This window comes from Aulostomus chinensis, chromosome 2, assembly GCF_037954235.1.
Source record: "Aulostomus chinensis isolate RoL2024-O1b breed Wild chromosome 2, RoL_Achi_v1.0, whole genome shotgun sequence".
In the NCBI taxonomy this organism is placed as follows: domain Eukaryota; kingdom Metazoa; phylum Chordata; class Actinopteri; order Syngnathiformes; family Aulostomidae; genus Aulostomus; species Aulostomus chinensis.
This window is the reverse complement of record NC_141321.1, coordinates 21,274,638-21,298,943: the sequence shown is the minus strand read 5'-3', so window position 1 is coordinate 21,298,943 and position 24,306 is coordinate 21,274,638. Positions and strand designations below refer to the sequence as shown.

Sequence of the window (24,306 nt, the reverse complement as noted above, 5' to 3'; positions counted from 1 at the left end):
CCCTCGACACTTAACAGGAATAAGTGGAAGAAAATGGATGGATGATGAATAATAAGCTTGTTTTCTGATAATTGCAGTTGATTTATTTAGAGAAATCAGAAGGCGTTTCCTTGAGCTTAGTTATCTTAAGAAATGTCATGATATCAGGATAATAGAAAATAAAAAAGTAATTACACTCCCAGCCATTCTCAGCTGTCCGTCAGCACTCTGAGTCAAAGTTTCCATTGTTGATTCTTTTCTTCGCTCTGACTCAGCCACTTTTTTCAAGGTAAATGTGCATCATCAACAAACAAATGCAATAGTATCTCATCATCCACTGGATGTATATGAGACCACTGCTTTTTATTCCTGATGCCATAGTAGAGCTGAGCATCAGTGCTCCATTGGTAACGTCTTCTTTCATTCGCTGTGTATGAGTTGAACTCAGAGTGAACATACTCACTTAGTTGACTCAACTAACTCAGATAAGCCATTCTGGAAATGAAAATATTCAACGCTCTTTTAATTAGAACCTACTTTACTCTACATTCATTATTGTTAAAATTCTATGTTCTTAACTCAATGATTAAAATGTTTTAGGTGTAATAGTTTACGTCAGAGAACTGTTTACTCTGCTCACCTGATGTGAGATAAAATGCAATACTATAACTAAAGATGTTATGATGAAATATTCAGTAGATGTACATAAACTGTGGGTGTGGGGTGAAGAGAACATTGACTAGTTTCAGGAAAGATGTACCAAAGATCTACCATAAATGGCAGCAGCGTCTGATTTGTTAAAATAAACAAGTCTTCAGCTCCGCGTGCAGGATCTTTCCTGAAACTAAAGATGCACACGTCATATTTGGTCTGGTGGGTTTGTGTTTACTTATATTTTTTGTGGGTGAAAAATTATTTTCTCAGCAGACATTAAGAACTCATTGCAGGTACATAAAAATGTTTATTTGTTTTAAAAAGACTAAAAACCAAGCACTTCCCCTTATAAAAGCACTTGTTAAAATGCAAAAGGAACAAAAAAACTCCCTATATCTGGCACAGCAACCTAACTAGAGTGGAGGGCAGTTCTACAGCTCTGAACCACTTACAAGAAGAGGAAGGGTAAAGTCTTCATTACAAATATCAGCGCTATCAGAGTAAATGGTTTACAGACACACAGTAAACATAAGAAGATGAGAACAGATCGACAAACTGAAAAAATGTTCGTCTGAAATGATACACAAATTAGATTACAGATGACAATGATGCAGATATTTCAAATCCTGCGATCTACATTAAATAACTGTCCATTTACCAACCCACGAATAAGTGCATCCCTTTGAAATTGAATCCCTTTTGGATTAAGAACATTTTCCTGAAATTATCTACAATTACGGTTGGTGTCATTTCCACAAAAGGACAGCATGTGCAATGTTTCCTGCGAAGACAAAGAGCCAAAATCCAGTTCTTCTGTATAGGTGTGGCTACGACACTGAATCAGTATTGTACTGGATTTTTTAAAACATCATAAGAGTGCAAGACCTTGTGGTTTGCAAGGTAACTTCATCTGCCCAAAAAACACCTACCAAATGACAAAAAGCAAAACAAAACACGCAGGGTTTCACCCCCAATCCTTACAACAGACAATGTGACCAAATTCCCAAACGCACTCTGGGAACTAATGCTAACACATAAAAACAGTTCATTGATAAATTACAGTGTTTCTACCCCCCCCCCCCCCTTAAAACTGCTACAAAAAAAGAAAAAAGACCTTTACAAAAAGGCCTTGATTATTGGGCCTTAGTGCGGACTGACTTAGTATTTTGTGGACTTCACTATCTGTAATCGGTGTGTGCCGTTACTTTTTTTGGTTTGTTGTGTGTACTGATGGTCTGTGGAGTACAGTGCTATGGTACAGTATTTCTCCACAGGACAATAAAGTCTAAGTATGTAAGTTTCCTGTTTGTCCAATGCGACATTTCCTCATCTCTTCTTAAAGTGATACTACACATAAAAAGTGTATTTTGCCTTTCAACTGCTAATAAATAATCTCTGAAACTCATGAGGATACCTTTTTGCTCCCTGCATCAATTTTGTGACTATTACCTTAAAGCTGATGACTAATAACAGTGACACTTGTTAGTTTTTGACTCAAAGCAAAGTGCGTGTTGAGCCTCCAGCTGGATACAGAAGACAGGAATTATACCAGATGATGCACTTGAGTTTGGCTGTGTATATCGTTGGTGGCTATGGAGCGTTGTTCGCTTGAAGCTAAATAGCTTGTTGGGACTTTTTTTCATTCTGGAATCACAAAGAAGTGGTGAAAAATCCTAAGATATGTATTTCTGAGTACTTAATAGGCAAAATACACTTTTTCAGGAGTACAGCTTCAACAGGACAGACTGTTTGTTACAACATGTCACGTCAGTATATCCACCACGTGGGAGAGATACACGACACACCCAAGATCTTAGTGCAAGTTACATTTAAAAGTGAATCTTTGGTATGGACATAAGGCTCACGAGTGTGGGCGTGCGTGCTGTCGCATGTCAGAGTAAAGCAACACTTTCCCATTTGATAAGTGATTCGCTGCTTTACTTCTTGGTTTTATTCCTCTGGATTGTCAGTGAACTTAAGTCCTTTGTCATCCAACTAAAACACAGTGCATTTTTCAAAAGAAGCACAAATATTACAGATTGTCAGCGCAGTATGATGAGTGCAACGATAGGTGCTGTCTAGTCCTGAAATGTACAAACTTTACAAATAAAACTTTTATTTCCTTCCACTTCTACTTGGTCTATTTTGTCATTCCCAGGTGAAAATGTGCTATCTGCGCACAAAACAAATAATGCATCTTTCCAAGGACATAGTTTATACTTTGAAAGTGCAAAGTTTAATTTAATGCTCTGATTTATGTTCTATTCAATAAGTGTTTTCTCTGGGAAGAACCACCAATCATCACCTCCTTTTCAGTTTCTGTTTAACTATGAACATGTACACTTCATCTACAAGTGCAGTAATACCGTTAAGGTTATGATTATATAAGTGTCTAATACATCATACTATTGAGCACACATGATAATGACTGAATACAAGATTATATTTGCTGAATTTACATGGATGGATTTGGATTTATGATTGATTTCTAAAAAGTTAGTGCTCACTTTTAGCATTGTTAATTTCCTTCTCAGTGAAAATGACAGAGAAGAACACGTTTCTGAAACTGGTGTTGAAACTTAAAAGACCAGTGACACTTTGTAGTTTTTTTTTTATGAATCTATACTGCATCCAAAGTGATTATTATGGTATATTATTGGTTCAATTTAATGGAGTTTCAAATGCTGTGACTGTATAATGCCTGTGATTGCAAAGATTATGACAGAAAATATTACTGTAAATGTCTGTTAATAATAACACAGGTTTATTGTCATGTGATGTACAAAGAAACTACCTCCGCCAAGGGGATATGACTTGTGTTTTCTTCTTGCAATCCAATGTAATAACATGTTTTTTTTCATTATGTTGAACAGATCTGCCTCAAATGTAATGGGCTTATCCTCTGCCCAATCCTCACCCATTAAGTTTGTAAAAATCGGTCTCACGGGTTTTACGTAATCCAGTAAATCTGAATCCCACTATGCCTACTTGGCGGAGGTAATCAAAGGTATGAAATAACACATACTGAAAACAAACCAACAACGACAACAAAAAAAAGATTAGTACTGGGAACTTTTTTGTTCACGTTGGAAATTCTTTTGAAAAAATGAGTTGTTGATGCCTGATGAAAAGAAATGACCAGCATCTTCATCAGCTCAGCCCGGCACTAAACCTGGACAAACCTGATCGTGTCCAGTGTTGTGTTATAAAGTGTAAATGCCTGAAAATACATAAAGCAACATGTTCAACATGATTTTTTTTTAAAAAAAGCTCTATGCTCAACCCATCAATCCAACAGTTGGATGATCTTTGCTCTCCAGCCATTCAAGCCCACTTGAGTGCGCCGACTCGCTGGTGATTTGCTGAAACAGTGTATCATTTGCCAGCTCTCCGGGAGCAGCATTTTGATATTGCCCTTGCTGCTGACTGGGGTCAAACAGAAGGTTTGCATCCAGTGTGTTAAGGTCACTGATGCTACTGGAGAGCTCCGATGTCATTCTGATTTCACAAGGGAAATCTGTACCCCCTGTTGTGAGCTCCGGCACCTGTTGCATGAGCTGATTGCCAACACTAAAGCTGTTGTCTGTTTGGAGGTCTTTAAAAGTGCTGCTGAAATCCAACTGCTGCTGCTGTGAATTCAAAGCTTGCAGCATACATTGGGCCTGCTGCTGCTGGTGCTCTCCAGAGGCTGATTGTGCTCGACTGTCACCTACAGATAGAAGCATTTGTTCATTAATGGCATTTTCAGTGAGGTAATTTGGCCTTTGCGTCTTGCAGGAGTCAGAGGCCATCAGGCTGAGGTCCTCTGACTCGAGAATCTGTGCGAGGTTCATACGTGCAGTGTAGTTAGCAGGGAAATTATTCATGCCCAGACCCCGCACAGTGTCATTATGCTCCCCATCCAGTTTGTTCAGGAGGACATCGGTTAGATTTTTGCTGCACTGGTGGCCTGGCATGGGCAGAACCTCAGTTTGCATCATGATGTTGAGGGGCACAGAGCGGCTCCTCTGAGCCATGCTGCTCACCCCTAGATTTCCCTGGCTGTTGGCGAAGATATTTAGCACTTCAGGCGTCACTGGAGAGTTAAAGGGAGAGATGCATGCCCGGGGAATACTGGAAACGCTGCTGTTTCCTGTGTTTCCATTCAAGTTCCTCTGATGTACAGCCGGGCTTACGCTGCGACATCGAAAAGTACCAGTAGAAGCAGGAGTGTTGGTGGCTTTGATATCCAGAGGCGCAGGCACTGCAAATCCCTCCTGCTTGGTAACGTTAGCCATACTGGCTACCTGCTGCTGCACAGGGGAAATGGGGGTCAAACGACCAAAATGGTTGTCATGGTGCCGTGCATGTGGGATGGCGAAAGCATGAGGCTTCTGAAAGTGGTCATCTATGAGGCCCTGATAGCTGGGTAAGATTCCTGACTTGTTTAAACTCCCGCTGCTGCTGTTGTAACTGTTGTTCATCCATTCCAGTCTGGTCTTGTCTGGGTGAGTAGCAGTCGGCCTTTGCATGGGCTTGACAGGGCTGCTGGAGACAGTGCTGCCATCATGGAAACCAGTGATGTTGGAGTTGATGGGCGTAAATGCAAATGGGTTCCTGCACTCCACTGGGCTGGGAGGCACAGTGCTGCTGCAGTTGGAGTGTGGAGTACCGACCGGGGTGTGACGACTGCTCCCCAGAGCGCTGTCCACTGGGGTTGTGGAGGCAATGCGGGAACAGGGGCTCTCTCCAATCAGACCTTGGGCTCCACCCATCATTTCTGATGTCGGTGTGGGTGTCGGGGTTGGAGTCTGGATTGGGTTGCTGCCGCTGTTTGCTGTGTGGTACAAAGAAGTCATGGTCTGATTGGCAGACAGAATGTTATCTTGCATCGCAGCCTGCTGGCCGTGAAGTGCGATACCATTTCCAAACTCCTGCCGATTGTTGAGTTTCATCTGCTCTTCCATCTGTACAAGTTCTTCCACGATACTGTCTTGAGTCACATCATCGTCAAAGGGAAAGTAGTCCATCTCTGTCTGCATAGGGTGTTGACTCGATGATGACACTTGATCCAAAAAATCCAGGGGCTCAGAAGGATGGTTAGACAGGGTGTAGGTCAGTGGTTTATGTCCTTCCAGGCTTCCTGCAGTGGAATTTGAAACTGAAGGAGTCTGAACGCCACAGTTATTAGGTATGGCATGCATGTTAGACATTGTGTGCCCCTGCATTTGCTGCATTAATGGATGACTGACAGAGGTGCTAGTTTCCATAACAGAGGAAGTGTTTTTCCTCTGCATTGAGCTCTGTGTTTTGGCAACTGTGAAGAAGCCACTGGTTCTGAAAGAGGAAGTGCAAAGACTATGAACTTGAGTGGACATTTTCATCTCAACCTCCCTGGAGGCAGGTGCACTTTCAGGTCTAGTCGGAGCTCCTGGAAAACTGTTCCTAATCCCATATTGAAGATCAGCAGTGCCCTCTACAGGGTGCTGGGGCATAAAAGCCCTTTTGACTGGAGAAAGGACTGGGCTGAGGCCAGAGCGTTTCCTGAAGCTCTTAGTCACATTGCCACTTTCCCCAAAAGAAGGTGCTCTGCTGTTGTTGAAGGTCAAGGAAGCTCTGGCATTCTGAGAAGAGGGAGTGAAGTGCAAAGTGCTAATGCTGCCTTCGGTAGTGCTGGTGTTTGAAAGGTGTTTTCCCTCATCTTTAGGGATGGATGTTTCTTCCAGACCAAGGAAGCCTTTACTCTGAGGTATGGGCACACTGGCGGCCCGTTGAACAACCACTCCAACTCCATGAGTTGGTATGAGGCTGCTAGGATTTTGGCTGTTCTCGTGTATAGCTTCAACTTCCATTTCCACATCGATGGAGTTTGCCTGCCCAGGCCTGGCCACCGGGGCCAGAGTGGGGACAGCAGAAGCACTCCCCATGTTTTGAGTTGAGTCGATGTCCTCTACGATTGCAGGGCTGCTAATGCCTGCAGATGTCGGGCGCAAAGTGGTGTTTGTAAGGGAAGTGGTGGCAGTGCTGCTGGTGGGTGCAAGGGATATGGCAGCCATCTTGACCAGACTGACCGGGCTTACATGGCATGTTGTCATCATAGTCTTGATGGGGCTGTTGGCAATGATCATGGTGGACGGTGAGCACAAAGTGATTGGAGTCGATGCTGCAGGCTTAGGTAGGATTTGTGCATAGCGCTGCCGTGCCGTGCGTTCCCCCACTGGACTTGCTATAATATTTTGGGTGGGTTTGGGACTCCTCAACGGTTGAGTCACCATTTGGAAGTTAATAGGCAGCACTCTGCTTTCTCCTGTTCCCATCGGACTGGGGGACATCAACTGTTTGCTCCGCTGTACCTGCACAGATGGAAACTCAGTCAGAAAGGCAAAAACTCCATTGTAGATGATAACTGTGAGGCCACTGGTTCTTTTGCAAAACTAATGGTGGATTTTCATTTAATTATTTTGATATAAATCATTTTAATTTACCTGGAAAACTTGTACAATCTATCTAAGGCTGCCTTATTAAACCACCTGTGTGTGTGTGTTTGTGTGTATGTGTATATCTATACCTATATATATGTGTGTGTATATATATATATATATATATATATGTGTGTGTGTGTGTGTGTGTGTGTGTGTGTGTTTGAACATATTAAAGCTTCATACTTCATGCTCCAAACTATTGGAGAGCATCTGATTACTTGGAAGTCCAGGTTTCTGTCCCTACTGTACTAAAACATGGACATGTGATTCCTGAACAGAAGGTGAAACTCTTAATTTATGTTCACAAACTTTTGAGACGTGACTGATAGCGTTGTAACCCATTTCACTCTCCAGACTTGGAGGCATGTGCCCGTAAAGTCCACAAGGGCTTTACTGCCAATATTTTGAGCCCTTAATGCCCCCTTCCCGCAAGTCCACAGACTTTGCCTGAGGACATTACCCGCAGTGCACAGCGTAGTGGCACCACATACTGGTTACTGTGGTTACAGCGGGAGGTGGCTGGCATGCTTTTTGCATCTTTTTATATTCCTGTTCTCAATCCTTTTTATTTTTGTTATTAGTTTAATCTTTATCTCTTATTTTTTGTTTACCTTTGGCCAGAATGTTTCTTTAAATGATACATATGATTATAATTTTGCAATAAATAAAGCAAAAACAGGTTTGTCGTGAAACATGGCTGCACTTGTTATTGGTGTTGTCAGGTTAACAGGAGAGCACTGCTACACTGTTATTTATACTATTTGGAAACCATACAGATCAGAGTTTAGGGGGGACGTTAATAGTTGGCCAACAAGATCACTTATGCAAACAGTGGCTGACAGCAGACTGCTGCTTCCAGCACTGCTACAGTGACTCACTTTACACAGTGACACAAAAAACTCCACTAGTTTTGCAGCTACTTACAAATTAGAGGTTTAACAGTTCAGCAAGCCCACCATTTGTTTATATAGGGGTTTAAAGGAAAGGGGAAAAAAACATCCCCAGCAAATGACACCGCAATGCAGAGACACACATGCTGAACTGTAATTAATAAAAATGAAGCTTGAACAATAGAAGGTGGAACACTGTATCTCAAAAATGTAATCTTGTATGGTGAGTGCTGCTTCCTCACCGTGATGGGGCTCGAGACAGCAGTGACCATGATGCCTATGGTCGGCTGGGGTGACAAAGGGACTGGGCTAACACAAGGCACACTGTCATCCGTTCTCTTGGCTTGACCCTCTCCAGGTACAGGGGAATGCAGCTTCTGCTCTTGTTGCTTCCTCTGGATCTTCCGCTGGAGCTGCTGCTTTGCATCGACGGACGGTGGTGAAAGGTTCGTCACTTGAGGCTGGAAGGAATGAGCCTCGGCCGTGGGGACAAAAGCTGAGATGGTCTGTTGTGTTTGAACTTCTGAAGAAAGGAAACAGGGACATTTTAGATAAATATCATGCAGTAAAAATGAAAACTTACACCACAATGTAATACAGTAGTGTATGACCACAAAGTAACAACCATCTACCACTAGATGTCACTGTTTATTTATCTGTTTTACCTGCTGCCGTGCCAGTCATGATGGTGAGAGCTGCCAAAGACTTGTTGCTGATATAGTGGCTGTCGATCAGGAAACGAGCCAAGTCTTCCACGGCGTCAAACTGGCGTTTCAGGACTTTTTGGGCCCACTCACACACCAGATCACAAGCAGCAAATCGCACCTCGTCTTTTATGCTACTCAGCTGACCTGGTGACTCCAGTACATCACACTGAAGGAATACACAACAGATATGTGGTGTTTACCACTATGAAATGTTGAAATTAAAGGACAGACTAGAAGAAGATTTCCAATAGTTTGGAAATATTAGTAGCAAAAATGTAAATTTGTTCACCCCATCTCCTGTTTTGTGTAGATCCAGACTCGGTAAAGAGGGAAGATGAACAAACGGCCTCTTTCTTAGTCCACTATAGCAATATGTACGCTTATGTTAAGAATAAAAAACACTGAATTATATTTCAACTACAGTTATTATAGGTCCAAGTCACGATATCCATGTGCTTACATTTATTTGTAGGACCTTGATCAGGTTAAGGTACACAAATTTATAATATGAAAACTTGTGTGTGTGTTTAAAATCAACATTTCTTAGTCTTTAAATATTGTCTAAATTTGCACAAAACATCTGCACTGAACTTGACGATTCTCTACATTATGACATAAAACTGCTGAGTTATCAAATACATTTTATAAACTGGGAACTTCAGGAAAATAAACCAGGTTTGCAGTTTGTCCTCAGAGAAGATCAACACATGTCATGAAGGTCAAGATCACAGTGATTTCCCCGAGCGGTTCTGCATTATAATGCTGCTTCAGGGGCAGAGGGGGACTTTATTTCATTTCACATCTATATTTAGAGAGCTTATGAACTGCAACAGCAGATGGTCCGTGACCAGAGACAGAGGCCAGACTGTTACAATCCATTCCAGTGAAGGATATTTTGATTTTCCTCTCATGCCAAGTCGACGCGCCTTCATGTTCGGGAAGACATTTTTCATCATCTTTCCAAAGTCTGCAGCACTCAGTGGGTGGTAATTCAGATTGTCACAGAAGCTCCTGAAGGGAAACACAGAAAATTCCACCACTTACAATTTTGAGTGACAAAAACAGGTTTTCTATTCAAAAATTCAAGTATCAGCTCAAATGATTACAGCTACTTTAATGAATATTTTCACTTTAACAATATTTCACATTCACTTTGTGATAAACTGGATGAAAATCAACACCTGACTACAGTGTCTTGCAATCATTTTGATCTCATTTGGATAATTTTCAATTTCTTTTAATGGATTGCAAGGTTGCCATTGTGGTTCAATTAATTCATTAGCATTGTAGAGCAGGTAGGTCAGATTAAGCCACAGCAGGATACCTTCCCTAAAGCTAAAAAAGAGAGTGGCCCTCTGTGAGTTAGGATAGGATAACAAGATAGCTTAGTGTTCAATTGCTTTTTAATGCAAGTAGGTCAATCTGTGGACACACAGTACTAGAGTACACCCCTACTGCCACATTACACGACGTCACTTGCACCTTCTAAAACCACACTAAACCTAATAGAGTTACTGTTTCCCTAAGATTCCGCAACACTTGTCGTCATGGTTACAATAACAGGCCTGTTGGTAAAAGCAAGGAAGACGAGCATCCCTCACACTGATCTGATAAAGCAAAGAAGAGCCAGCTCCCAGATCTTATTTCAGGAGTTGTGCCATGTAGTTCAGAGGGTATGTCATGTAGTGGTACTAATCATACTTTACTTAAAAGTTATTAACATGACTTGACGTGACAAAATATGCAATATTTTTTATGGTATGTCTAAATGTTGCATTCTTGGACCATGACGACCATTTTAATAAGCCATACATCTGAATGTGAATGAATTACATGACGCTGACCTGTGACCTTGTTTAGGTGGTTAAAACATATGATAAAGTGGGTGTAAAGCTGACCTTTGACCTTGTTTAGGTGGTTTTACCATATGGTAAAGTGGGTGGGCCATAAAGTAGTGTGGATATGAAGTGGGTGTGTCATGTAACAAAGTAGGTGTGTCATATTGTGAAGTGGACATGTGGAGCAGGTGTGTCATGTAATAAAGTGGTTGTGGCATGAAGTGGGTGTGTCATACATTAGAGTAATTGTGTTATTTAGTAAACTGGACGTGTGAGGCGAGTGAGTCATGTGGGAGTGTCATACAGGTCAGGTGTTGTATTAAAATGGGAGTGTCACATATTAACCTGGGTGTGTTGTATTAAAATGGGAGTGTCACATATTAACCTGGGTGTGTTGTATTAAAGTGGGAGTGTCACACATCAAACTGGGTGTGTTGTATTAAAGTGGGAGTGTCACATATTAACCTGGGTGTGTTGTATTAAAATGGGAGTGTCACATATTAACCTGGGTGTGTTGTATCAAAGTGGGAGTGTCACACACCAAACTGGGTGTGTTGTATTAAAGTGGGAGTGTCACATATTAACCTGGGTGTGTTGTATTAAAATGGGAGAGTCACATATTAAACTGGGTGTGTTGTATTAAAGTGGGAGTGTCACATATTAACCTGGGTGTGTTGTATCAAAGTGGGAGTGTCACATATTAACCTGGGTGTGTTGTATCAAAGTGGGAGTGTCACATATTAACCCGGGTGTGTTGTATTAAAATGGGAGTGTCACATATTAACATGGGTGGGTTGTATCAAAGTGGGAGTGTCACACATCAAACTGGGTGTGTTGTATTAAAGTGGGAGTGTCACATATTAACCTGGGTGTGTTGTATTAAAATAGGAGTGTCACATATTAACCTGGGTGTGTTGTATCAAAGTGGGAGTGTCACACATCAAACTGGGTGTGTTGTATTAAAGTGGGAGTGTCACATATTAAATTGGGTGTGTTGTATTAAAATGGGAGTGTCACATATTAACCTGGGTGTGTTGTATTAAAGTGGGAGTGTCACATATTAACCTGGGTGTGTTGTATCAAAGTGGGAGTGTCACACATCAAACTGGGTGTGTTGTATTAAAGTAGGAGTGTCACATATTAACCTGGGTGTGTTGTATTAAAATGGGAGTGTCACATATTAACCTGGGTGTGTTGTATCAAAGTGGGAGTGTCACACATCAAACTGGGTGTGTTGTCTTAAAGTGGGAGTGTCACATATTAACCTGGGTGTGTTGTATTAAAATGGGAGAGTCACATATTAAACTGGGTGTGTTGTATTAAAGTGGGAGTGTCACATATTAACCTGGGTGTGTTGTATCAAAGTGGGAGTGTCACATATTATCCTGGGTGTGTTGTATTAAAATGGGAGTGTCACATATTAACATGGGTGGGTTGTATCAAAGTGGGAGTGTCACACATCAAACTGGGTGTGTTGTATTAAAGTGGGAGTGTCACATATTAACCTGGGTGTGTTGTATTAAAATGGGAGTGTCACATATTAACCTGGGTGTGTTGTATCAAAGTGGGAGTGTCACACATCAAACTGGGTGTGTTGTATTAAAGTGGGAGTGTCACATATTAACCTGGGTGTGTTGTATTAAAATGGGAGTGTCACATATTAACCTGGGTGTGTTGTATTAAAGTGGGAGTGTCACATATTAACCTGGGTGTGTTGTATCAAAGTGGGAGTGTCACACATCAAACTGGGTGTGTTGTCTTAATGTGGGAGTGTCACATATTAACCTGGGTGTGTTGTATTAAAGTAGGAGTGTCACATATTAACCTGGGTGTGTTGTATTAAAGTAGGAGTGTCACATATTAACCTGGGTGTGTTGTATTAAAATGGGAGTGTCACATATTAACCTGGGTGTGTTGTATCAAAGTGGGAGTGTCACACATCAAACTGGGTGTGTTGTCTTAAAGTGGGAGTGTCACATATTAACCTGGGTGTGTTGTATTAAAGTAGGAGTGTCACATATTAACCTGGGTGTGTTGTACTAAAATGGGAGTGTCACATATTAACCTGGGTGTGTTGTATTAAAGTGGGAGTGTCACATATTAACCTGGGTGTGTTGTATTAAAGTGGGAGTGTCACACATCAAACTGGGTGTGTTGTATTAAAGTGGGAGTGTCACATATTAATCTGGGTGTGTTGTATTAAAGTAGGAGTGTCACATATTAACCTGGGTGTGTTGTATTAAAGTAGGAGTGTCACATATTAACCTGGGTGTGTTGTATTAAAGTAGGAGTGTCACATATTAACCTGGGTGTGTTGTATTAAAGTAGGAGTGTCACATATTAACCTGGGTGTGTTGTATTAAAATGGGAGTGTCACATATTAACCTGGGTGTGTTGTATCAAAGTGGGAGTGTCACATATTAACCTGGGTGTGTTGTATCAAAGTGGGAGTGTCACACATCAAACTGGGTGTGTTGTATTAAAGTGGGAGTGTCACATATTAACCTGGGTGTGTTGTATTAAAATGGGAGTGTCACATATTAACCTGGGTGTGTTGTATTAAAGTGGGAGTGTCACACATCAAACTGGGTGTGTTGTATTAAAGTGGGAGTGTCACATATTAACCTGGGTGTGTTGTATTAAAATGGGAGTGTCACATATTAACCTGGGTGTGTTGTATTAAAGTGGGAGTGTCACACATCAAACTGGGTGTGTTGTATTAAAGTGGGAGTGTCACACATCAAACTGGGTGTGTTGTATTAAAGTGGGAGTGTCACATATTAACCTGGGTGTGTTGTATCAAAGTGGGAGTGTCACACATCAAACTGGGTGTGTTGTATTAAAGTGGGAGTGTCACATATTAACCTGGGTGTGTTGTATTAAAATGGGAGTGTCACATATTAACCTGGGTGTGTTGTATTAAAATGGGAGTGTCACATATTAACCTGGGTGTGTTGTATCAAAGTGGGAGTGTCACATATTAACCTGGGTGTGTTGTATCAAAGTGGGAGTGTCACACATCAAACTGGGTGTGTTGTATTAAAGTGGGAGTGTCACATATTAACCTGGGTGTGTTGTATTAAAATGGGAGTGTCACATATTAACCTGGGTGTGTTGTATCAAAGTGGGAGTGTCACACATCAAACTGGGTGTGTTGTATTAAAGTGGGAGTGTCACATATTAACCTGGGTGTGTTGTATTGACGTGGGAGTGTCACATATTAACCTGGGTGTGTTGTATTAAAGTGGGAGTTTCACACATCAAACTGGGTGTGTTGTATTAAAGTGGGAGTGTCACATATTAACCTGGGTGTGTTGTATTGACGTGGGAGTGTCAGACATCAAACTGGGTGTGTTGTATTAAAGTGGGAGTGTCACCTATTAAGCTCAAAGTACTACAGAATCAGACCTAAACTCTCCTGATATTGTTGTTTTGGGATTGATACATTGTCATCTTGATTTCCTTCTCTTAATCAATAATCCTGATGTATCACATGCACTTATATTGTAGTCCATTCTGATGAAAGTCCTCTTAACACCATTACCTTCTAACAGCATCTATGCTGTCTTCATAAAAAAACATTTTGTAAATGTAGTTTTATGAAGACAACAAGACAAACTGAATTTGGTTGTATTGACTCAACAGTATCAATGAATATAACTTATCGAATGAGAATGAGATAATCCCATTAGAAAAAGTGACGTTTTCCCAATAAAGTTTGGGGGCAAAAAGTATTTTTATTGTTTCAGAGAGAAGTACATTCTGTCCTTTTGAAATCTTTTCACCTGTCGTTCCAAAAGGCGCCAATATATCTGGGGGGTCGGGGAAGGGGGGCCGTATTTAGTTGAGTTAAAAAGACAGTTACATAACACTGTCAGAGCATTTCAATGGCTGTCTCAGACTTTCCATTCTAATATTACCAACACATGCTGCTCTGTGATTCCCAGGCCTGCAGCGTCTATTTATAATGATGTTTTAGCCAGCAGCGATTTAGAGGACAGAGAAACCCCAACACTCACAGCCATAAGATGGACCGGCGCTGACTGATGTCAAAATAGAGAAATATCAACTTTAAGTGCTGCATTTTGAACATGGCGGCACCCTCCATTACCCTAAGAAGACTCGAAATGTAACGCAAGATATTCCTTCAGGTTACCCTCTGTTTCAACTTACTTGTATTCATCGTAGACCTCCTGCTTAGGGAGAGAGGTCTCTGGGTACTCCTCCAGGTGATTACGAATCCAGCTGAATGCATGCATCTGCTGCGTGCGGCTCGATGACAGCGCGCTCTGGTCGCTGAGATGAGAGGTGAATCATAGATTAACAACTGACCAAAGACAAAACAATTCAAGTCGATCACATTTCCAGGTATTCATCCGACTTCTGAGTACTGTGTGTAAATTTAGTAGTAATGAGTGACTTTTCACAAACCTTCATCTCAAGATATCCAAAGCGTAAGATAAGAGCTAGCCATGCATGACTCTATAAAGCAGTGCCCTTCTTACCTTTTATCAACGCTGCTGCTGGGACCGGAAGGCAACTTAAGGTAGAGGTAGAGTTTTTCAATGTCGGAGAACTTCTCAACATCTTGCTGTCAAAACAGAGAGGGGAAGGAATAATAATTGGACTTTTGATTCATCAACACACAGTTAGCTGAGATGGTCTCACAGTAATACCATGGCTGATCAGGAGACAGCTCCCAGCAGTCCTTGTTTTGAAATCATTTATTCTCAATGTCGGCAGTTCAAAGCCATCTGTCTTTTGGGTTTGAAATTAAAATCATTTTCATTATTATTTAATATAATGAGCATTTTAAATTAATGTCCTAAAGAGAAGGAAGGAACAGTCATCAATTTGAAATTAAATTTTTTTCACATTAAAATGTCTAATAAAGAAAACACTTCAGAAAATGTTTTTAGTCAATTAAACATTATTTCAAAAAGTAATTTGAATCTGCCAGCAATTGTCTTAACAAGGAAGTTAAACTTCATCATTGGGCCCGTTGTTGTGTTGTTTTTATTGAGGGCACTGCAACGATTATCATGAGATTCACTATTTTTTGGTCTGAACTTTGTTTTATTGATAGAATTAATTTAATCTGTCTGATGATTAATGGATGAGAGGGATGGACAGTCCATCCGATACAGTGTTCACTAAACTCTAAACACATTTTTTAGTAAAAGGGCACATGTCAATTTATTGCTGTTCAAATGCAACAACACATCTAAAAGTGTCTTTTTCATCCGGTGTTGACATCTTACAGGCTGGTCTTTGGAGGCAGAAGTGACGCAGATCAGCTTTAAGAAAACACACATGGCATTGTGGTGGCGTTTGAGACGCAGACAGTACAACAACGGCAACTAAAAGCACACTTAACTGCAATAAATCCAAAGATTACTAAAAAAACAAAAACAAAAACACTGTGTACTCTCAAATCTCATTCGCAACTGTTCAATAAGGTGTTTGTATCTCTGGTCTGTCACTCTGTCTGACTTAAAACCAACACACACAGACAACACTGAGCTACAACCAGCCTTCAGCCCTCCTGACAATGCTGTTCTTCAATAGACCAAAACACGGTACGAGGACAAATCTATGAATCCTGTGTGTTTGAAGAAGGGCAGCAGTTTTAACTCAAAACCACCAGTAATTCCTACACAATCCATCCATCCATCCATCCATCCATCCATCCATTTCCCCGAGTTGCTGGGGGGCTCAAGGAAACTGCCTTCTGATTTCTCTAAATAAATCAACTGCAATTATCAGAAAACAAGCTTATTATTCATCATCCATCCATTTTCTTCCACTTATTCCTGTTGAGTGTCGGGGGGGGGGGGGCTGGAGCCTATCCCAGCAGCCTCAAGGTGAGAGGCGGGGTTCACCCTGGACAGGTCGCCAGTCCATCACAGGGCCAACACATAGAGACAGACAACCATTCACACTCACAGTCACACCTACAGTCAATTCAGAGTATCTAAACATACTTGCTTCAAAGCTGCTTCATTACCCTAAAACATGTTGTTATGCCAACAATTTCTATGAATTCAGACACACAAACTCAAACTCTATATCATGTTTTTGTAAAATACGCGGGTATTGATCAACTCAGCAAAGACCCTGGTCCTGATCTATTTGAACCAGAATACAGAGAGTAGGAACAACAAGTTTTCTGCAACCAGATTGGGCGAGAAGGAGGTATGCCAACCTACCCACCTCCTATTATTTTACTGTGCTAAACTAACTAGTAGTCAACCATTCTCTGTGTCTCAGCTCCCTAATGCACACACACACAGGAGAGAAGGGGATCTTTGTTTTTGTTAAACACACCCACTCAGTGGGTGTGTTTGAAAGGGTCCAGTATAATGTGTTTTTATGGGACCCAAAAACCTAAATGAGTAGGGTAACAAACACTGACCAGCGTCTGTCGTCGTGCATCCATTTAATTATCATCAATAAGCATTTTTAAACTAACAAATGACTGAATGCAATTAATTTCAATTTTCCCACCGAGGGATGAATAAAAGTTAATCTTATTTCATCTGTGAGCTTCTAAAGTAGACGAATAAATACCTGGGATCACTAAGAGGACATGTTTGACCTTTTCATCGTGACTCACTTCCTGCCCTCCTGACTCAGACTGTCAATGTCTGTATGTTAGCGTGTCAGCTGCACTAAGTGAACTCATCTCCCTCCCTTTAACTGCCCTGAACTGAGCATCAACACTGTCTTCATATAATAGGGACTTTACACGGCAGCGGGGGGGGCGGCGGCGCCTGTATCCATGCCGGATACCAACTAAGCTGAGACAATGAACACAATATTGCAGATTTCTATAATGCATGGTCGAAGAAACCATCCCGACAAATATTGAGTAAAATTTGGAAAAAATATAGGGAAAAAAAATAATTTAGTATTGTGGAAGTACTTTTTTTTCGGCAGTCAGATTATGAATGAGCCTCAAATAAAATACTAGTTACTAATAATGAATACTTCCAAATGCAATTAACAAATAACGTGACCTCTTCAAGTAAAACGTGAGATTTCTTGTCAGGCCACATCAGCACCTCAACATTTTCGTCATTTTGCCATTTGCAGAAAGATTGAAATGCAGGAAATAAACTGATATGACTTTGAAGATAATGATTTATTGGATCTTTTATCTTGGCATCACTGTTAGAAGTCCCTTCTGTCCAACTTTATCATATATTTCCTCTGACATATATGACGTTTCCAGGCACAGTGCTCCAGGCAGATGTGGATGGATGTAATATAAGACACATCAACCCACATCAATTTGTTCCTCTCTCTTTCTGTGCAAAAGGCACATTTATGTATCTGATTACTCTCTGTTCCTTTTGTACAAACCATTCAAATCTGAAGGGCATGAGGTGGCTGACATGCTTGTTGTCTTTTCTAGTTGCCCGTTCAGATCAGCTGCCAGCAATTTGACTTACTGGTCTTTATCACTTAATTTGACTTCATTTTCATGCTTCTTTATATTGAATTCATTCTTTTTTTATTGTATTTGTCTGCTTGAATGTGATGCTGTTTCCCTTAATTGATTTTTTTAATCTAATTCAATTCATGTGATGTCATCTTTTGTTTCTTCTTCTTTTATTATAATATTTATATGTACACATTTTTAATTTCTGGGAGCTTTATCTTTTTAGTATCTGGTTGGCTCTCCTGCTGTCTTCCTATCAAAGCACTTTGTAAATTCTGTTCTTAAAAGGTGCTGTATGACTCACTTATTAATATTAATACTAATTCATCCATGTGTTACACCCCAAAATACCACGTTCCTGTCTGCAGCAGCTCCGACCAACCAGGAGCTGCTAGCCACAGTTTTCTAGCCTCAGCTGTTGTGTAAAATGTTAGCAGTCATTTCTTGAAATGAAGCCAGGAACAAAATAAACCCACAGGAAAACAATAGTGTTTCAGCACTACGTGCATGAAGCACCAATTACTCATAATACTACGACAGGTTGTAGCTGCTTTAAGGTTTTATTAAAACTGAGCTGCATCATCACAGCTTGACAAGAATACTCACCACGATGTTTTCCACTTTGGATTGAACTGATTTGCTGAAAAGGAGAGATAATAGAATAAATTAGTAGGGGGCGGGTGTAACACGAGTGCTGGTGTCTAAAGTGTATTTATTTATAAAGCAGAGGAATGTTTGGTATGAGACGACCCTCCCCTCAGCATCTCTCAGGTCATGTATACCACCGCCATGAACACATGCTGTCAGATGTAAAGAGACAGACGGGCGCTGAGTGAACATTGTCTTGACCCGTTTCATCCTGTCTGCTCTTCAAAACCGAGGAGGAATATTTCTCATATCAAATCAGTAACATTTCTACGAAGGTTTTATTGTGATGTGCGTATTATTTGTAACATACCTGTTTGATGCGCATGCTACATGAACAGACAAACCCCAATTAACAACTCTGACATGCCATGAATTCCATCCTAAACTACAAAACAAATACTGGAATTTTTACTAGAAGCATTGTGCTGATTCAAAGCAACGTTGCAGAGTCAAACCGGACACATGACTAACTTCTCCCGATCTAATTCCTAATCTGCAAGCAGGTCAGGCTGTTGTTGACGTTGAGACAGAAGGTAGGTCACATTTAAAGGCTCCTCCTCGACGATGGCGGGCAAGTTACAATCAGAGTCTGAGCCACGACGAGAACAGCTCACTTTAATTCACTGTTACCGGGGGTGGACGAGGATTTCCCGGTGCACAAAGCGCTTCATTAAGCTGTTTGCAAGGCAGATTTGGCATTTACACCGAATTACACCTGAGGCCAGTTTTTGTAGAGAGAGATTAGAGACAAACTAACGCCTGAAAGAGATTATGAAAGAGCCTTTAAATCACATAATGTATTTATCCAGGTGTAGTTCCGTCAAAGATTTGGAAAAGCTCCTTCGGTAGCACTTCTCCACCGGTCTCATCCTACCACAACCGGCTCAGCTGCACGTTAGCAAGTACAACCTCAATATTTAAACTCAAATCCTTGAAAAAGTAAGCCTGTAAAGATTGAGACCAATATTTAATATTCCAATATGTTACTGCTTGACTAACATTAACATTGTGAATTGTCAAGGTTTTACTTCTTTTTCTGCCCACACTCAACTTCTGTTGCTTGACATTTCAAGGACGTGACATTTCAATGAGAGAACATTCAGATACAGAAGAAAAGGGGTCATTTTGGTCTGAAAGGAACCTTAAATCTCAGCAACCACAGACAATATACACCATCAGGTTGAGTTTAAAACGACTGAAAAAATGGACAGGAGGGACACAACAAAAACAGAGGCACAAAAACACACGTTAAACCAGCCTATTAAACCACTAAAGATTTCTGGATTGTGAGTAATAAGTGCTCAACATCTGATTATTATTAATGATCAAATAAGATGGCTGTCCTTGTTTCACATGGTAGGTTTATACCTCATTCATGTTCCTGTGAAAAATATTGTTAGTTGGTAAATGAGTCAATTAGCCTGTGGCATTAAGTTTCAGGGCCAAGGTGGACGCAGTGGAAAGACGTTCATTCTGCTCGTCGTCAAAGAGGTGCACAAGGTAATTTTCTTTCATTTGGTTTTCAGATTCAGATTCAGAAAACTTAATTTATTCCCGTGGAGAGCAATTAAGGGATTTTTAAGGGGTTTTCAATCAGACCCTTAACCCCAAACCCTAGACCCTCTGACCCCCACAGGCCTCAGAGAACACATCAGTCTGACAACACCAAGGTAGCGGCCATCATTGCTGAAATCATCCACTCCCAATGGATATGACAACAGGTTGCTTGGTGTCCCAAACTTGCAAGATGACAACCTGAATAGTTTAATTAAACTTCTTTCAGCCAATGTCAACGAAAAACGATGCAACTCTGGTCGCCTAGCAACCTGTTCTGGATGCACACACTATAGTGACCAATTCCAAATGGAAAAAAATAACAAAAAACAAAACAGAGAAGTATTAGTGAACTTTTGAGTGCATAAGGCAGTAAGAACCTGTCAGTCTGCTTAAAGTCAGAGAACCAGAGGATAGCAGAACACACACTGATGTACGGGGGTCGTACCTTGCAAGTGATGCTTTGGGAGCATCATAGCACCTATAGATGTGAATGAGGATAGAGATTTTACCTATTTTGAGTTATTCATGAATATTAGATAGGATAAGGTACCTGTTATCTTGGTTGGTTTTACCCGCCTTGGTTTCTTCTTGGCTTTCGGTTCTATAGGTGAGGCCACACCACTGATGATGCCCTGATGACCTACACTTCAGTTATTTTAACAAGATTTGAATGAGTTAATAGCGCTCTTGTGACGCTCTAACTACTTTAATAAAGGCTTTTTAAACTATTCCTTTCCTCGTCTGATTTATTTTTTTTTTTTGGAATGCCTGGATTTTGTTCCCTCCTTTGTTTGGATCGCTGCATGTCTTGACTTTCAAAAGCAACCTACGCATTGCTATCTACATTCCAGTCACCAATATGTTTCTGGACTAATATTCAAATTGTTAATCTCAACATCTGCCCCCTTTAAACAGAAGTTAAATATTTGTATCAACTGACAGTTGAGAAAAGCAACATTTACAGGCAGAATTAATGTCCATTTTAAGAAGACTAATGTAACAGACCAACTGGATACACCTCACACACTACATTCCTTCTTAGTGATCGTCCAGTATTTTATACACTAACAGGAGACATCATGCGCCAGTTACTAGAAAAGTTGAGTTAACTTTACTACTAAGATTGTATGACTTTTACCTTAGTAAACGCAGCCGTGAAATGAATATACAACTTGCATTCAAGTACTTCCACAGCACTTATTACTTTGACAGCTAGAGTCAGTAGCTAGTAGGGAAATATGATGAATAAGTGCATGAACAATTTCCAGCTACTCTCGCATTCATGAATCAGTAAGCAAACAAAAAGATGTATTTTTGAATAACTCAACAAGTATTGCAGTTCTGCTCTGAAAGCTGATCTTTTGCTTGTGAGAGTTTTTACTCAGCTGAATGATATTGAATTCAACACCGATCACATCTGCTGCAAACATGACACCATCCACATCTGAACACCTCCTCACCAGATGGAGTTCTTGATCCTGAGCTGCAGAGCCCCGGCCTCAGCGCCCTGCAACCCGGGGAACGGGCCGGGCAGACTGCCCGCACCGCGGTCCGTCTGCAGCGGCTGGGGGTCCTCCTCGGTCATCACCGTGGGACTCGGGACGCGACGGAATAGACTGGACGTAAGGCGTGGACACACGTACTCGCCCGGCAGGGTTAAACAACGTGGACCGGAGGTCGTTGCGATGCTAGCGGGACATCAGCGCGCCCTGTTGTTGTTATTGCCACACCGTCCTCCTCCGACATCCCCCGCTTCAGGTCCCCGCATTTGGCGAGCACAGAGGCAATGAAGCTACGCGACAGTGTCAGAGTGATGCATGGATACGAGTACGGGCGGGAGCGAAAGGTGAACGGACATGAGAAAAACAACTAGCTACTCCCTCCGGTGTGCTCTGCCCCTCACGTTATGGGATTTCTCTGCATGTGCACGGTGTAGTGGCTGACAGGCACACGCATGCGCACTAGCACCCCCCCAGAATTAAAAACAACACATAGGCACTGACACAAATATCAGTGCTGTTTGTGACATGTAATAAACAATTCTTTTACACAATTAAACAAGCAACTCACCACCACCACCACCACCATTATTATTATTATTATTAGTAGTAGTAGTAGTAGTAGTAATAGTAGTAGTACACGACAAAACGGAGATCGTTAATTTGTGATTAATTCCCTGCAAAAAATCTGATTAAGTCATTAAGTTGGACCAAAGGCAGGTCTTTTCTCTGCTTCCGTCCCCAAAAAGCAAATGTTCCCTCTATTTCATAAAGAAAACCGATGAATGAATGGGCTTCAATCAGGATTCGATGATTTCTTTAACTTTTGATATTCTGAACTGCTCGAAACTCTGGGAAAGCGGACGTTTTGCGACGTCACAAAAAAACCCACACGCAACCCACGCTTCTCAAATTCTGGTAAACTGTGGAGTACGACCAGTATGTCGCTGCCTTCCTTCCAGCAACAGACTCTGCGTGTGGACCACATGACCTGATGATGTCATCAGATGGCTTTTAAAGCGCGCAGACCTCACATGCGTTTCCAAGTTTTAAGAAATCCGACTTAAATCTCTGATTCAAGACATCTCAAGCTTGTTGGAGAGCGACCACACGGGCCACCTTCACCATCAAAGCCCTGGGGGGTTCCCTAATAAACGTCACTTCAAATCAGTCCCGTCTCCTCCAGTGGACTCTAGCTAATGCTCTGCTAAAATAGGAAAACATAGATTAACTCCTAAGAAACACTCTTTATGTTTAGTTGTTTGAAATAAAATGTGATTAAGAGGTGTGCTGTTGGGGGGAAATCAATGCTGGAAAAATAAACTTGACAGTACTACCAGGTGGACAATCGCTATACCACTGAAAAATATATCTTCATTATTTCTGTGCAACAACTTCTTGTTGCTTGTCAGCCAACACATACTGCAATGCCAATATTTGTATCATGAGCGAATACATCCCATCATTAATGTTATCAAGAATATTCCAACATCAGCTCATTTTACTTTTTAAGCCCATGAAACCCCCCTCATCTTAAAGAATGGCCCAAAGGTCCCTAGAGGGTTGGGTGGACTGCCTCATGTCCACCATAGAAAGACGCCACCGACGTTTGTGTAAAAGAAGACAATAAAGCCCAGCGGCTCCTGTGTTAGAATTCATGTAAAAGGTCTTCAGGTGTTTCTTATATTTCTGAAGATAATAATGAGAGTGCATAGACTTGTGTGTATTCTAAGGCTTTTATATCAGTTTTAAGTAGAATGCTGATTAATGGAGGTACACAAGTAAAACTGGTCCTGCTTTTTTTTAACTACCTCAACAGGGGGAAAAAAAGACCAATAATGTGTCAAACCAATATCACAAAACATGAAACACAAGGAAAGAGACTCTTAAAAGAGTAGTGCAGTCTAGTTTGAAGGAGAGGATATACTAGGATGATCCCATCTACCCCTTCGCTCCACACCAACAGTGTCATAACCACCCATCACTTACACGCACACGTACATGCATTAACACAGCTGAAGCCGTTCCAAAAGTACAGGGTGTATTTTCAGACGATGAAACCAAAGTCCTTATAGGAGTGGTTCCACTTTAGGGGGTGTTTATTTTTACTCAATATTTGGATCACTTTAACTGTAGTTACATTCAGTAAAAGGAAAGAAAAAACAAAGTAGTGTAATGTGTAGCTCATGATCATTCATACTTTTAAAGGTGTGTGCATTGAGTGTCTCCCAGCAACAATAAAAAATAAAATTAACCTAAGCTACATTAACCCAGGTGTAACAATCGATATGTGCTACTTTTCTTTAAGTGTACACTGAAAGTTAGTGGCCTACTTTTTAAATTTACCAGCATATTATGGAGTTTTACTGGACCTAAAGTCTCCTTCTTAATTATCTGGATCCACAAATACAGCAGTTACTTGTGAAAAGTGAAGACTAGGGAAAGAGTGGCTGTCTGATGGGGTGAGCCCAATGTATTTCTCATATATACTAGTTTCCATGCAGGCGGCATGATGGTGCAGTGGTTAGCACTGTTGCCTCCCAGCAAGAAGGTTCCGGGTTTGAGTCCCGGCTCGGGCATGAGATCTTTCTGTGTGGAGTCTCCATGTTCTCCCTGTTCCTGTGTGGGT

General features: G+C 41.1%; 1 protein-coding gene across 1 annotated transcript; it reads right to left on the bottom strand.

The window, feature by feature from the left end:
* Nucleotides 1–1,702: 1,702 nt before the first annotated feature.
* LOC147269395 (DNA-binding protein RFX7-like) lies at nt 1,703–22,083 on the bottom strand. Its single transcript, XM_086184194.1, has 9 exons — nt 21,639–22,083; nt 18,580–18,613; nt 15,035–15,120; nt 14,703–14,825; nt 9,586–9,702; nt 8,981–9,065; nt 8,650–8,857; nt 8,227–8,507; nt 1,703–6,965 (listed from the first exon to the last, which is right to left on the bottom strand). Exons 1-9 carry the CDS (start codon nt 21,761–21,763, stop codon nt 3,912–3,914), a joined length of 4,113 nt encoding a protein of 1,370 aa, XP_086040320.1. The 5' UTR covers nt 21,764–22,083; the 3' UTR covers nt 1,703–3,911.
* Nucleotides 22,084–24,306: the final 2,223 nt, after the last annotated feature.

Coding starts and splice junctions, on each gene's coding strand:
- LOC147269395 (XM_086184194.1), bottom strand. CDS start 21,763: ATGACCGAGGAGGACCCCCAGCCGCTGCAGACGGACCGCGGTGCGGGC. Junction 18,614..21,638: donor AGGATCAAGAACTCCATCTG/GTGAGGAGGTGT, acceptor TCTCCTTTTCAG/CAAATCAGTTCAATCCAAAG. Junction 8,858..8,980: donor TACACAAAACAGGAGATGGG/GTGAACAAATTT, acceptor GTATTCCTTCAG/TGTGATGTACTGGAGTCACC.